This window comes from Zosterops lateralis (assembly GCF_965231275.1).
Source record: "Zosterops lateralis genome assembly, chromosome: 1".
NCBI classification, from domain to species: domain Eukaryota; kingdom Metazoa; phylum Chordata; class Aves; order Passeriformes; family Zosteropidae; genus Zosterops; species Zosterops lateralis.
Genome location: NC_139762.1, coordinates 103,870,560 through 103,886,552, shown reverse-complemented (window position 1 = coordinate 103,886,552; position 15,993 = coordinate 103,870,560). Strand labels below are relative to the sequence as shown.

General features: G+C 35.7%; 1 protein-coding gene across 1 annotated transcript in view; it reads left to right on the top strand.

Moving 5' to 3' along the window:
* Window positions 1-15,993, top strand: part of SMCHD1 (structural maintenance of chromosomes flexible hinge domain containing 1) — a gene marked incomplete at its 5' end in the record, with an annotated part of 66,633 nt that overhangs the window by 16,456 nt on the left and 34,184 nt on the right. The window contains 15 exons of the mRNA XM_083881028.1: window positions 223-337; window positions 490-609; window positions 1,756-1,922; window positions 4,093-4,186; window positions 4,439-4,649; window positions 5,517-5,634; window positions 5,720-5,903; window positions 6,443-6,640; window positions 6,724-6,837; window positions 7,284-7,390; window positions 7,668-7,750; window positions 7,894-8,007; window positions 10,200-10,277; window positions 10,355-10,474; window positions 15,827-15,971. Of these exons, the coding sequence (XP_083737154.1) occupies window positions 223-337; window positions 490-609; window positions 1,756-1,922; window positions 4,093-4,186; window positions 4,439-4,649; window positions 5,517-5,634; window positions 5,720-5,903; window positions 6,443-6,640; window positions 6,724-6,837; window positions 7,284-7,390; window positions 7,668-7,750; window positions 7,894-8,007; window positions 10,200-10,277; window positions 10,355-10,474; window positions 15,827-15,971 (1,968 nt within the window). The remainder of the gene's footprint in view (window positions 1-222; window positions 338-489; window positions 610-1,755; window positions 1,923-4,092; window positions 4,187-4,438; window positions 4,650-5,516; window positions 5,635-5,719; window positions 5,904-6,442; window positions 6,641-6,723; window positions 6,838-7,283; window positions 7,391-7,667; window positions 7,751-7,893; window positions 8,008-10,199; window positions 10,278-10,354; window positions 10,475-15,826; window positions 15,972-15,993) is intronic.

Genomic DNA, 15,993 nt, shown 5'->3' with positions numbered 1-15,993 from the left:
ACTTAGGAAAATACTCGGTGATCATCCTTTTGAGAAGAGTACATCAAGAATTTCAGGCACATATATTTTAATGTTGCAGTTTTAAAAAGTATAAAGTGAAGGATTTTTTAACAAAATGTCAGGAGGAAGAATTTAATAAAAGCTTTAGATCAGAAGTACCTTTGGGTTTTTTTAATTACTTTTGTCTTGAAAAAATTTATTAAAGACACTTTTTATTCTCAGTGATCATTCAGGGTATGTACGCCCTTTGCCAGTGCCTCGTAGTTTAAATAGTGATATTTCATATTTTGGAGTTGGAGGCAAGCAAGCAGTGTTCTTCGTGGGACAGTCTGCCAGAGTAAGTCAATGTCAGACTTTAATTTTATTTTAGCACATTTCCACACAATCAGATTGTTACTTCCTAACTTTTAATCGCAGCAATTAACTATTTTGTGATGTTAATTTTAAGTCTTATTTTAATTTTAAATGCTGTTTCTTTAATAAAATCAGATGATAAGCAAACCTGCAGCATCTCAGGATGTTCATGAACTTGTCCTTTCTAAAGAGGATTTTGAAAAGAAGGAGAAAAACAAAGAAGCAATATATACTGGATTCATTCAAAACAGAAAGGTAAATAGCCTTAAGATTCTTGCATTTCTAATTGAAAGCCTTTCCCAGGTTAATGTGATTTAACTCTGTAATATTCTTGTAATACTTATCTGGGGATATCTTCATCTTATTGAATCATTTGCACCCTGGAGTGTAAAAGGAAGTAACCAAGAACTTGAAGATGCTGTATCATAATGCCTTATTTTTATGTGATGCTTTTTCCTCTTTTCAGTTAAGGTTAAATGACAGAAATGCTTTACAGTTTTGCATGTCAGGTTAAGAAAAATATTTAAAAGTACTTTTCTAAGCACAGCAAATTTTTTTGTTGTGTATGAAACAAAAAAGAATTTTCTCTGAAGCAGCAAAGAATAGATTAGGGAACCAAATTGTACTCGTTTAGAATATGTAAGATTAAACTGCATATGGGAGAAAAGTCCAGCCAGACCAACAAAACCCACTGGTTTTACAAATATTCATCAATTTTATAAAATAAATGAGCTGTTTAGCTGAAAATTAAGCTCAGCAGTCCTGATGCTTTTCATGAAGAAAAAAAGACTTAATAAAAAAATGTAAGATAAGGAGGAAGACTGAAGAGAACTGTTCTTTGGACATTTTTTGGCAAAAAGGGAAAGGCAAAGATGTAGTTAAGGGTTCAGATGGGAGGAAAAATGGGTGGTGTGTATGACTGGTGGGTTATATCAGTGTTCTTGGTGTTTTGTATGGCTGGGAAAGGAACAGGGCGGGTTTTATCATGCCAATCTCGAGTCAATGAATTGCAACAAAAAATGAATTGCCAGAGTTTTGTTTCTATTCTCTGTACAATATCTTGAAGAAGGTAGACTCACAGAAATAGAAACTGAAAATAAAAGCAGACAAATCTGCTTTATTATGAAGGGTAAAAATGCTTTCCCTCCCTGTTTGATATTAAAGAGAAAGTGTGGATGATACAAAGTAACAGAAAATTGAAAATTAACTGGATCAGTGATACCATATTCTCAGCTTGTTGACTTGAATTTGGAAACTTATTTTAAGTTTTAATCCTTTGTGATACTTAGCATCATATGTTCTGTATTACTTTTCTGTGATGTTTTTTGATCCCTTTCAAGTTGATGGGAGTTCAGAAATTCAGTTTACATCCCTGCTCTTATTATTTTATTCTTTTTGTAGCCATCTGATTCTAGTCACATCACAAGTGATGATGAAAGATTCCTTCATAATCTAATATTAGAAGAAAGGGATAAAGAGAGTTTCACAGCAGTTGTCATCACAGGTGTACAACCAGATCACATGCAGTACTTAAAAAACTACTTTCATCTTTGGACAAGGCAGCTGGCGTAAGTTGGCGATTCAAAAATGGGCTACTAACAAAGTCAGATAATTATGGACTGCTTTCTTTTTGTACTTTGACATTGGCCTTATTCCTGTTAAGGCTGTTGATACTACAATTAGCCTCCCTGTCTAACCAATTTTACAGAAACTAACACAACTGAATGGGGCCCCCGCACCTGAAGATGTGACTTGATGATTGATACATAATTATCCACTGTAATTTTTAGTAGCGTATTCAACTTAATGGTGTATTACTAATGTAATAAGTTATTAATGTAATTACTAATAACTTCATCAGTTACTTTGCTCACAGCTGTGCTCCTAACCTTGATACCTAGCTTTGTATTTACAGTTTTAGGGGATCTTTCAGTTGGTTGGCTTTTTTAAACAACAATAAAATAAAGTACTGCTGCTTCATTCCAGTTTAAGGAGAAGGATAAATAACAGTCTGCTCTGTACTGTAATAATGTCATCAGTGGGCCCACAGAGCCTGGAGTTAGATACCTGTGATAGCTGTGAATAGTTTGGGCATACTCGTTAAGATGATGGATCTATCGGTGAATGTAAATTGAAATACAAAGTAGAGGACCAATTTTGAAATCTGGCAAACTATAGAACTTTGTTTTCAAACTATGGTTTTATTTTTGTGATACCTATAATCTGATAATAATAGATTTACTTTTGAAGAGGATTAATATAATAATTAAATAATATCTTACTATGTGAAATGTCATTCAGTGATACATGTAAAAACTTGTTGCTGAAACCATTTTTAACCTCATGAAAATATAGGGTACATCTACATGCAGAGAATAACTTAGGTCCCTCGTTAGCTTCCAGGTGCTCATTAAGTGAACACTCACACTTAAGTGTATGTTAGTTCTTTCCAACCATCTCTTGAAGTGAAAGAGCTGCCCCTGAAATGGAACCAGATGCAATTATTTAAATATATGCCCTGTAGCTGTTACAGTAAAACCAGTCATTTAGCCTTCCAGTGCTACACAGTCCTATGTCACTGTTTCAGCTGTAATGGCCCTTTTGCCCTCGAACACCTCCCCTTTCCCTTCTGCCATGCCTTTTGCCACACGTGCATGATACCCAGCTTCATTCTGCTTTAATGCACTGCAGCTCAGCCCTCATTATTTGGATACTTTGAAGTGGAGATGAAGCCCTAAAATAATGATGTCTTTAGGCCAGGAGACTGCCTTTTAAAGTCTGGAAGAAATGCTTGCAAAATGCTAAGCAATTTGGACATGCCGTAAAGTCCTGAGTAATGAGGCCACGAGGAGCTTTTTTCTGGGAGCCGTGATTTCACTTTGGGGAACATTTAGTGCAGATGTCAGAAGCAAAGCAGTTGTAAACTTGCACGTGCATTTGACTTTTGTCATGCATTCAGTCCTGTTGGCCAGTACAATCTCATTTTTCTCCAAACCATCCCCCAGAGGTTTAAGGATTCAGTCTTTGAAGTTGGAAGAACTAGCTAGCTTCCTGGAAAGTTGAAGTAAATGGAGTTAAGTTGCTTAGTTTTCTCAAATTGCATATCTCTATGAAATTATTTAGTCTGTCTGACTATGTGAATTTTTTGAAGTTCTTAAATGAGGAAAAATGCCAATTAGAAAGCAGTGTTTACAACAGAAAAAATATTTCTATTATGCAGATCACATCTTACCTATATTCAAATTTTTGTAAATAATGTAAAGATAGTGATTGTTTGTTACATGTTTCTGTTACTATTAGGTGATTGATATAAAACTGGTATCAGAGACAAAATGTGGAAAGATTTGTGGCTCTAGTTCTTTCTGATTTCCAGAGTGCAGTACAATTTACAGTAGTTTTTTAAGTTTACCCTTTGATGCAAAGGATCTGTAACCATGTATTTTTTTTTTCACTTATGCCTATTTTTTTAAGTTTGTTTCCAATTACTTTACCCAAAAATTGCTCCTAATATGATTGTGCATGACAGAGGTGAGAGAAATAAAAAGGAGTCACTTTTCATTTATCCCTTTAGTAAATCATTTATACCACATATATGTTGTCAAGGAGTTGATTTATAACAGTGCAACAAACCACATATATTTTAATAAAAATACGGTCTTATTTAGATTTTTTTAAAATTATAACGTGCATTTTTTTAATTTCACTTGCTGATTTGGTTTTTTCTGAAACATATTTCAGACATATCTATCACTATTATATCCATGGACCAAAAGGAAATGAAGCTAATGTTGTAACAAAAGAAATAAGCCCTTTCAACAACATTGACATTCAGGTAAGAGATTTTATACATGTTATTCAAAAGTCCTCTTTGATGGCACTTTATTTCATGTTGTGCCTGTTTCTCTGTAATCATGCATTTTAAAATATGGCATTCAAGATGTGTATGTAGTTTAATTTTTTTAAGTACTTTTATTTAGCACTGCAGTGTAGGAACTAATTCCTTTGCTAACAGTTGTTTGTCAAATTGCTTGTTACTGTAAGTCTCTTGCTCTAAAGATAATCAACTTGTTTTCCTTTTTTCCAGATTTCAATGTTTGAAAAGGGAAAAGTACCAAAGATTGTCAATCTGAGGGAGATCAAAGATGACATGCAGACATTGTATATAAATACTGCAGCAGATAGCTTTGAGTTTAAGGCACATGTTGAAGAAGAAGGCATAGTTGAAGGCATTATCCGATACCATCCCTTCCTTTATGATAAAGAAACATACCCTGATGATCCATGTTTTCCATCAAGTAAGTGAAATGTCTTGCTGCTTGTCAGTCCTATCATAGACAGTCCTACTACTCTAAATGTTTTAATGAAATCAAAACCAGAACAATTTTAAGTTGAAATGCAAATCATTACCTGATTTAGGTTGTGTCAGAGGAGAAAAGTTCGTATTCTTTTGGATGAACAGATCCTGCAAATAAATTGGCTCTTGTTGTAACTCATTCTTGTAAACCTGATCTTTGGCATAACACTGTCTGATTTCAGATTATAAACTCTTAGGGAGTGTAGTCCAGTTGAAAATTTGCACTTTCCTGACTGCATCTTTGCCCCAACAAAGTAATCAAATATGAGCAATTCGATTCAAGAGATTCTAGTATTAAAATACTGCAAAGGACAACATGTAGTCATGAAGTCTTTCATTTAAAATTAGGTTTAATTAGTTGTGGTGAGTTTTCAAGTGCTAGGGGTTTTAAAATACTTTGTGCTGTTTTTTTTGTGGGTTTGTTTGGCATTTATTTGTTTCAGGGGGTTTTATTTGGTTTTTTTGACAAAACAATCTTGAGTTAATTGGGACAAGGTTTTATGATACTAGAAGAACATCAATTGGAACTAAGGAAAAGTAACACTCAAATTTGAAATTTTCAAATTTGGTAGATTTGGTAATATTTAACTTCCATTTAGAATTTTTCTTCACTTCTCTTAGTTTTTCTGCTTGGTATTTCTAAAACAGGAAAAAAACCCCTAATATTGTATATAATGAGCTCGATATAATGTGCATTACTTCTGTGCTGAACTTAATAGTACATCTTCATTAAGATTGCTATGGGTTTTGATATTGTATTACTTTTTTAAGGAAATATATTCAAGGAGACTTTTTTTTTTTAATCAAGGATTAAATGATGATGATGATGATGACTGTTTCGTAGTAGAAAAAGGTGCCAGAGGAAAAAGGCCTATTTTTGAATGTTTTTGGAATGGAAGATTAATACCATACACAACTGTGGAAGAGTAAGTGATAATCTGGTTGTACAGTCTCTTTCTGTAATGTAAACCTCTCTCTATAAAAAGATGTTAATGACACTCTCCTTTTCAGTTTTGACTGGTGCGCTCCTCCAAAGAAGAGAGGATTAGCACCAATTGAATGCTACAACAGAATTTCTGGAGCATTGTTTACCAATGATAAGTTCCAGGTCAGCACAAACAAACTCACTTTCATGGATCTGGAGCTGAAGCTAAAGGATAAAAATACTCTGTTCACGAGAATCTTCAATGGACAGGTAATTACTGCATTCTGTTTCTTCTTGGTCAACTTCAATGCATGTTATACAGAAACTTTTGATCAGTGGTTATTTGTTCATGTCTCTCTGGTTTAATGAGTAGCAAAGCTGAATCTTTAAATCTGAAAGATTAAGACTCAGTATTTTTCTTTTATTTTCTTAAACAATTACTTTATTTAGTTGTTGTATGACAGTTTTTGTGGCAAGACCCTCTTCCTAGAGGATTGTGGCTGCTGGGGGAATCCCCTTTTTTTTTTTTTTTTACTTTAAATGTAGCTTTCCTAGAATTTTTTAGCGTTTTCAAGCTAAAGAATCGGTTTTTTTCTTTGTGTCTTTGTTTCTATTTCTCTGTTTCTTTTTCTTTTCTGTTTGTTCTTTTGTTCTTTTTTTGTGTGTGTGTGTCTTTTTGGCTTGTGGCTTTCTATTTTGTTTGAGTACGGTATCTCTATACTCCTACAATTGTTCAGGCTTCTGATGTGGTCACATTCAAATTTTGTAATATATTGTTACTATGTACTTATTTTGTAATCTCTTTATAGGAGCAGCGAATGAAAATTGACAGAGAATTTGCTCTCTGGCTCAAGGACTGTCATGAAAAATATGACAAACAGATAAAATTCACTGTCTTTAAAGGAATAACTGTACGTACTGATATACCGTCCAAAAGAATGCAGAGCCCTTGGGCAATGTATGCTGCAATAGAATGGGATGGAAAAACATACAAAACTGGACAGCTGGTAAGTTAGTTGAACCCTATAAAAGGCAGATACTGTGCATTTGATGCAGGAATAATGTATTAATTGTTGTCTTCTGCTTATAGGTGAAAACTACTAAGACTCATCCAATATTCTACGGAAGCATTGAGAAATTTTACTTGTATGGTGACCATGATGGGGATATATTTGCCACTGGAGGAGAGGTTCAAATTGCTTTGGTAAGAAAAAATACAGAAAGGATTCACACAGCTAGTGGTGATGTTAAATCTTTAAGCATAATTCCTTGTCTGACCTAATTAAATTACCTTTAAATAACAGTTGAAAATTACATTATTTTTGACAATCAGCAGTCTAGAAATACTCAACTTCAGCTTTAATGTGAATATAGTTAAATTATTATTCATTATGAACAGTCTGATTCTTAAGATTTGCATATGAAATAAAGTATCACAGTTAGCATCCAACAGTATGTGGTGCATCCATTTGTAACCTTTGTGATTTCACCAAATTTTTAAAGAGTATCTTGTGGTTTTACCAGGTAGTTTTTATTAGCATATTGCATTATGTCTGTGTTGACTTGTCTAGTCCCTTGATTAGGAGGTTTTTCTTGTCTGACATATTATAAAGTCTGACCATTTATAACTGCACTGAATTTTTATTTCAGGAACCACAGGCATTGTATGCTGAAATGAAAATTATTCCAATCTCAAAACTTGACAGAACAGTGTCTGACAAAGTTGTGAAAAAATACATAGAGGATGAAATGGCAAGGTAAGCACTAAGTAATAATTACATAATTGTGGGGTTCCTAATTACAGTTTTTGTATTTAATCAGGAATCAAACAAAGTTCAGTTTTATTCCTAGATGGGAAAGCAGTCAGCTGTTTCAGTAGAAACAAAAAGAAAATACAAACCAAGAAGAAACAGCTTTGGATTTGGTTTTTCTTTCCCTACTGCAAAAATAGCTTCATGTCTATTTAACTAAAGATAAATTGCACTTTATTTTAGCTTACTGAAAAAAAAATGTTCACCCTTTTTTTTTTATTAGACTTCCTGACAAATTATCAGTAACATGGCCTGAAGGAGATGAGTTGTTACCAAATGAAACAAGATTTGCTGGTACACCAATAGGTATATCTTTTCCTTCCAAATACTAAAACATTAAATACCAATTTAAAAATACATTGTGCACCCTTGTTAAAAAGACAAGCATACTGATCACTTTTAATCCACAACATATTTTAAAAGTCTGTCATCTTTCATTTTAAATTCAGGAGCATTAAGAATAGAAATTTTAAATAAAAAAGGAGAAGCAATGCAAAAACTTCCAGGTACAAGCCATGGAGGTTCAAAGAAACTTCTCGTTGAACTCAAGGTTATTTTGCATTGTGAGTATTTTATTATATTTAATTATATCTTTATTATTTTTAAAGTGCATAATGGATAATAAAGTATTTCATTGTATATTATACATATATATCTAAAACACGTATTAGATTTTGATAAATGGATATGATAGTTAGACAGTACTCTGTCAGTATTTCAAAGCCACTTTTCATGAAATGACAACTACCTCAATGCCATGTATTTGATGTCTTAATGCTATATTTTGATTATATCTTCTGTCACAAGTCAGGAGCACCTATCAATTCCAGCCTGTCTGCTTAACATGCATAAGGATATGGGTAAAATGGACAATATTTCTGTAATGAGCCTTGCAATTTACGTGAGCTGCATAAAAGTAGGGATCAGACTTGTTTAGTATCTAATGTAAATTCACTTCAGAATTTTTAAAAAATCAAGTTTCTTTTCATTTACTGTTTTGTGGGTGCTTCACTTGATGTTCTCACATTGCATTGTTAAGAATTGCATTCTGTCCAAGGCAGCTGAAATCACTCAGTTTTGTTTTAAACACAGAATTAGAACAATAAATTCTCTGAAAACCCCAGTTCTGCACACGTCAAATCTATTTGAAACTCGTAGAAACCTATAATCTTGTTTCTTTCCATACGCCATAGGTAAATCCAATTCCTTTGTCTGTTAGGAGTTGTAAAAATACCTTTCTGAAGCACTGAGGTTATTGTAGTAAAACATGTCAAGGAAACCAAATGCAAGTATCTTAGCTACAGTTTAGTATATGTGTCAAGAGACTACACATGGTATTTTAATGGCCACTCATTTATTGTCCAGCATGTGTGCTGGGGCATAAAGAGGTTGGAATTGAACAAAAGGTGTTCATTTAATATAGATGATCAAATTAGCTCCTGTCAGCATGTATGACAAACCAGTGCTTTGCAAGCTTAATGAGATTCGGCATCCTGATGTCAGGAAGTATGGACTTGAGAGAGATCTTTTGTTTCTATTCTGTTTTGTCAGAATTGTTTCTAGGATCATTGAAAGAACCTACCTTCAGACCTTTCATGTCTCCCGACCCATTCGTTCATGGAAATCTGTACTTTTAACTGTTTCTACTGCTTCCTGTGTTAGCTTTTTTCTCTACTGATTTGAAGAATCAGTAGTGTAATCCTTGTGCTCTTCACCAGAATAATGAATAAATCCTATAAGTGACGATTTGGGCATGGCGTACCTGTCAAACTCAAACCCCTAATTCTATAAATGAGAGAAATATGTGTATACCCGTGAGAAGGCCAAGAGCAAATATAGTGTACAAAAAGTTTCTCTTTATCTTTTGAAGAGTGGAATACTTGGCAAACTGTACTATGGACTACCAAGACAGCTGAGCTATGAGAAACCTTATCTGTTACTGGGGAGTCTTATTATACAAACTTCGATTCAAATTTAGGATTTGAGTTAGGGATGATAAAGTCCAGTTGACAGCTCTTACTTTATCTTATGTCTGTCATTTGGTGCAAGAACAGGGTTTTGAAACAGTTTTACTTAGCTATAAAACAGTTTGTATTTCTATTGCATTTCTTTTTATTCTGTGTAGTCTTATTACAGTCACATTCTAGATTCTGAAGTATACTTTGGGGGAAAAGAAAGTATTAATGCCTCTTGACACTTCCCACAATAAATCTTACTTCTGTATTTATCTTAGGTTATGGAACCAGTCACAAAAACTGCCTCAGTTTCAGTGTGTTCTGTTTTTGCATGTGTCTTAATTCTGCAAAGGTTTATAAAGAATGATAAAACAATTTAGAGCAAAACAGGAAGGTTCTTTTTTTTTTCAGTTACATATTCTGTCAACTGCACATTTTTATCATTGCTCCCATTTAAGCAATTTTGCTGCGGTCATTTGTCAGGGTGATCCATTGCCAGTGTGGAGTGCAGAGTGCTCATACTTAACAGGGAACATACAACCAAAGAGCTAATAAAATTCAACTTTACAAACCTGCTACTCTCAGTACAATGTGCCTGAGGCTAGCAAGTTTTAATTAAAATGGGATTAGACAGGGAACTCATTTTTTTAGTCACGATCATTGTGTTTATTGTAAAGCTGAATTGATGTTTATTAGATCTAGAAGTGATAGTAATACTTAATAATAAGTGATACCAATGCTTGAAAAAGTTAAAAATTGTGTAAAATTTAAATACATGTAGCTAAGTGTTTGTTTTGCAGCACCTACTGAGAATAAAGAAATAATTTCCCATATCAGTCAGCATGGAGGCAAGTGGCCATACTGGTTTAAAAAAATGGGTAAGTTTGCATATTCAATATCTTCAGTCTATTTATAAAGTTTTTTTCTTTCTAATTGTACTTTTATATCTGTTTAGAAAATCTTCAGAAACTTGGTAACTACTCCTTGAAACTGCAAGTAGTATTGAATGAAAGCAATGCTGACACTTATGCAGGAAGGCCACTGCCATCTAAAGTATTTAAATTTACTATTGTAGGTAAGAATTCCAATATTTTCTCCTACTTATAGTATTTCTATTTGATTCGTAGTATATAAAAATTTGTCATGTTCTCATTGAGAGGTGGTTTTCAGCACTGAAATGTAGCATTTGGCTGTCAAATTTGAAGCATTTCCGGGGAAAAATGTTTTTTTTGTAGTAGGTTTTGATCTCACGTGTAGTGTGATGGCTCTGCAGCAGGCAGTTCTACATAAAAAATAAAAATTTGGTGGAATCTAAAGCTCCCTGATGTGAACTTTCCCAAATGTACTTTAAAAAATAAGCTTCATTAGAATCACCCTTTTTCCTCATGCCATTGACATAAATATTCTTTCATAAAACTGGTATTCATTAGGCCAACTTTCATGCATAAACCACAGAAACTCATTAAAAAGCAGGTTATATGTTTAAAATAAACATGTTGAGATTAAAGGCTTTTTAAAATGAATAAAGGAAGAATCCTATGCAAAACTAAATTCTCGTTTGTATGTAATTGATATGTCTCTTTGGGGTTAACAATCATAAAATACTTACTCCAATGCTTACTAGAATATTCACTTCAGAAGGGATCGGTGTGAAAGGATAGGTGGTGGGGTAGCCCAGGAGTGTTCAGATTTTCTGGAGCTTGATGATGGTGACAATTAGTGTTGAGTGTTTGTGGCTAAAATTGAGTGGGGAAGGCCAGCAAGGCAGATGCTGTTCTGGGAGTCTGTTCCAGACCACCCAGCCAGGATGCAAAGGCAGATTAAATACATAAACAGCTGGGAGAAGTGTCACACTGACTAGTCCTTGTTCTTGTGGGGGACTTTCCCTTACCAGATGTCTCCTGGAAATATAACACAGCAGACAGGAAATGGTCCAGGAGGTTCCTGGAGTGTGTAGAAGAGAACTTACTGACACAACTGGTGAGGGAGCCAGCTAGGGAAGGGAGCCCCATCTCCTTTGTGACTTTCTCTTTGTGAACAGGGAAGTGCTGGTGGGTGGTCAGAGGCTGTCTTGAGCACATTGATCACAAAACAAAAGTTTACCGTGTTTACTGTTCTTGAAGTAAGGAGAAGGGTTAGCAGAACTGCCACCTTGGACTTCCAGAGGGCATAATTTGGCTGGTTTAGGTGAGTGGTTGACAGAGTCCCTTTGGGAAGTAGTTCTGAAGGGCAGAGGAATCCAGCAATGCTGGAAGAAGATGACCAAAAAGGAAGCTTACAAGCTGGACTTCAGGAGAAGACTCTGGCCTCTTCAAAGATCTGCCTGGTAGAGTTCTATGGAAAGAGGTCCTGGACAGACTGGAGGCCCAAGCAAGTTCGTTAATATTCACAGGTCACCTCCAAGCTCAGATCTGGTTCATCCCAATGAATAGAAAGTCAGACAAAAATTCCTGAAGGCCTACATGGACAAACAAGGAGCTACTGGCAAAACTGAAGTATACAGAAAAGAGGTAAAGAGGTATACAGAAGGTGGAAATGGGAACAGGTAACCAGGGAGGAATACAGAGACACTACACTATCCAAGCATGCAGGGATGGGATTAGGAAAGCCAAAGTCTAACTTGAATTGAAAATGGAATCATTAGCAAGTGATATCAAAGTCAACAAGATGGGCTTCTTTAAATACATAGGTGACAAAAGGATGGCTGAAATAAACATGGGCCCACTGTTGAATGAGGCAAGGAACACAGGATGTGGAAAAGGCTGAGATACTGAAATAATCTGCCTTAGTATTTATTAGTAAGACAGACCTCAGGAATCCCAGGACCCAAAGACTGGTGGAAGGTCTGGGGCAAGGAAGATTGATCATGCCAAGGAATACCTAAGCAAACTGATGATACAGAAATCCATAGGCCATGATGGGATGCACTCATGAGCCAGAGAGAGCTGGCTAATATCGTCATGAGGGCACTCACATTAATTGAATAATCATGGCAATTGAGAGAACTGCCTGATGTTTTGAGGAAAGCATCCCTCCCATCTGCAGAAGGAGAACACACAGAGCCACAGGCAGTCAACTTCATCTCAGTTTGTGGGAAGGTGATGGAGCAACTGATTCTGAAAACTATTTCCAGGTACATGGAGGACAAGAAGATCATCAGGAGTGGTAAGCATGGATTTACCTTCTATCATGGAAGGACTAGCCTATAGTCAATGTTACCTATCTAGACTTCAGCAGGGTTCTTGTTAGTAAGATCCCATAAGATCCTCACAGAGAAGCTCATGAAGTTTGGACTGGATGAACAGACTGAGGTGAATTAATGAACAGCTGAGCCCAGAGAGTGGTGATCAGTGGCTCTGAATCTAGTTAGAGGGCAGCAAGTAGTGGTTACCCCAGGGTCAATACATGATTTGATCCTGCTTAATGTCTTTGTTAATGATCTGGATAACCAGACAGAATGTACCTTCAACAAGTTTTCCTGATAACACAAAACTGGGAAGAGTGGCTGATATACCTGAAAGTTTTCCACCATCCAGAGGGACCTCAACAGGCTGCAGAAATCAGCTGTCAGGAACCTTATGAAATTCAGCAGGAAGGGCTAAGTCCTGCACCTACAGAACAACAACCCCCAACCTGCCACCCAAGTATCTGGAGAGCAGCTTTGCAGGAAAGGATCTGGAAGTCCTGATGGGCAGCAGGTGAACACAAACCAACAATGTGCCCTCACAGCAATGAACAGCAAACAACCTCTTTGGGCTGTGTTAGAAGCAGGTTGAAGGAGGTGATCCTTTCTCTCCACTCAGAATTGGTGAGGCTAGCTGGAGTACTCTGCCCAGAACTGGACACATTACATTACAGCACAGAGACATGGATATACTTGGGAGAATCCAGCACAGGCCCATGAAGATGGTGCGGGGACTGGAGGATGCTGAGGCAGTGAAACAGTTTGCCCAGAGAAGTTGTGGTTGCCCCATCCCTGGAAGTGTTCCAGGCCAGGTAGGATGGGTCTCTGAGCAACCTTGTCTAGTGGAAAACATCCCTGTCCATGACAGGGAGGGTTGGAACTGGATAATATTTAAGGTCTTTACAACTCAAGCCATTCTATGATTCCATGATCTCTTACCTGAAGAGAGTCAGGGGAACAGTGGCTGCTCTGCCTGGACAAAACTCATGGGCAGCTTACTAATGTCTATAAACAACTGAAGGGAGTGTAAAGAAGGTGGTACCAGGGTCTTTCCAGTGCCAGGACCAGAGCCAATGTACACACACTGAATCACAGGAGCTTCTCTCCAAACATCAGGAAACAGAGTTTTTTCACTATAAAGGTCATGCAATGGTGCCACAAGTTGCCCAAGAAGTTGTGGAGTTCCTTTTCTTGGGGATATCAAAAGTTGTCTAAACATCTTCCTGGGCAACTGAACTCTAAGTGGTCTCACTTGAGCCAGGGGCATTGGCTAAGATGACCTCCAGAAACCCCTTCTGACCTGAACCATTCTGTGAACTTTATCTACAAGGGGGACTGGAAGAGGGAAAGTAAAAATTCCTAATTTCTTTGCATTTAATATTAAAATGGATATTTTTGTCACAATTTTGGAGGTGTAGCTAACATCTGTTTTCAGAAGATCAAGGGGAAAAAAAAAATCAGTATTTTCTGTAGTCTCCTATTTTTTCCACAAAATGAGAGGCTTTGAATGCAAATTCTTGAAGGCAGAAAAGAGTTCTTTGTAAATAGCATATTCTTCTCAAAACTTCTGCTTATTGACAGAGTAGAAAGAGGTATTCTTCTATAAAGGGAAAAAAAAAGTTTGGCATTACTTGAAAAGAGTAGTTATTTAAACATATGTCTGAAAACGTGCCATTGAAGACTCAAGATATTTCTGTGAACTTGCAAGAAAAGAAAAGAAAAAAAAAATTGTTCTCTGAACAAAAATGAACCTTGTCTCCTCTTTTATCTCTATCAAAGTGAAAAGAGAATCTTGCTACTTTCCAGTAGTAGTGTGGCTTCCCCCAGTATGGCAGTATTCACTTAAAGATTTCTTTAGCTGTAATAACTGAAATGAACAAATCTCATTGGAAAGTAATAAAAAAATTTGAAAAATCTATTTAATTAATAATATGGTACTTTTAACACAAGGGATACCAAAATCAGCTTTAGCTATCTATTGCTGCTTTTTTATTTAATCAGAAGATAATTCAACATTTTAAACATTACCTTTAAACTTTTTAAAGGTAAGTATTTAAGTCATTATTTTTGCAGTTGTGTTCTGTGTTTTCTCAGAGGCAGCCATAAAGCTTCGCACTTGTTATTCCAAAATAATTTATGCTACCATTTATGATGTAGATGCTAAAAATCCAGAAAAGAACAGTCTAAACTGAAAAAGCATTTTTGGCTGAGAAACAAATTATTCTATTTCTCTAACAGCAGGTTGTCACTTGAGTGTTTATAGTTGTTCTTGGTAAGCTAAAAAATACCACAAGTGCTGGTTAAAACTAAGTCAATCTACAAGGTTTGTGGTTTTAGTTCAGAAACGTTCTTTTGGTAGTTACTCACTTTAATATTGTGGAAGTTATTCTGCTGTTTCTTTGTCACATAATTCTACAGTTTTATCATTCATTATGATGATAAAGTTGTAGACACTGTAAGGTTGAGGTCTTTTTCTTGTTACAACCAGTAGCTAATTTTGGCTAATGCAAGGTATTTATCATCTCTTGTGCAAAATAGGTTTCCTGATAATGGACACCCCCATGGTTTTGAAAATAGTTGTTAATTTCAGTTCAAAATTGTTTGATAGGATATTAATTTACCATTTAGCTTAGCATGCATTGCTTCTTTTTTCAAAGGCCACTTGGTCAAGACATTTTGTTTCCACAAAATATTCTTGATTTACCTGCTCCACTTGATACGTACTCCACTCGTTATCACTGTTTGGCAGTGCCTAATTGAAGACAGTCTGATGGGGCCTGGTTTCACAGGAAAGATGCACTGACATTTCTTTTTCTAAGACTTGTCATTACATATCTTTATTTCTCAAATTTGAGGCAGTTCTAGAACAAAAATGTTCTGTTGCATGAATGATTTATCTTACTAGAATTAAGCAATTAAATATTTAGAAAAGGCTGTCCATGCGGAACTTGTTCACTTTCGGGTGCTCTATTGGTGTTTTGAATACTTTGGGAAGGTTGACTATCCTGTTATCTTTCTTATACTGTAGTCTCCTGCTGTTATATTCTAACTATTGTTTTTATTTTAGTATAAGTTAAAAAAAAGAACATCAATCAATAAAGCATAACTTCGGTTATAACAGTATTCTGAACAGCCTGTTCCCTTTGCGTCTGAAAACCACTTGACTTAATTGCAGCCTTAATCAAGAAAAAGTGAAGGAGCACACATAATTCTTTCTAAAAATGTATTATTCTTTTCTCATAGAGGGCAAACCAGAGAAATTTGTGGTGGGTCTCTTGGAGCTTCCTTTTCGAATTGGAGTACCTTTTAGCATTCCTTTGGAATTGCAGGATGAATTTGGTCATGCAACACACTTGACAAATCGCATTAGACCAATTCTGGAAGCCAGGTAATTCAGCCATCTCTTTTTT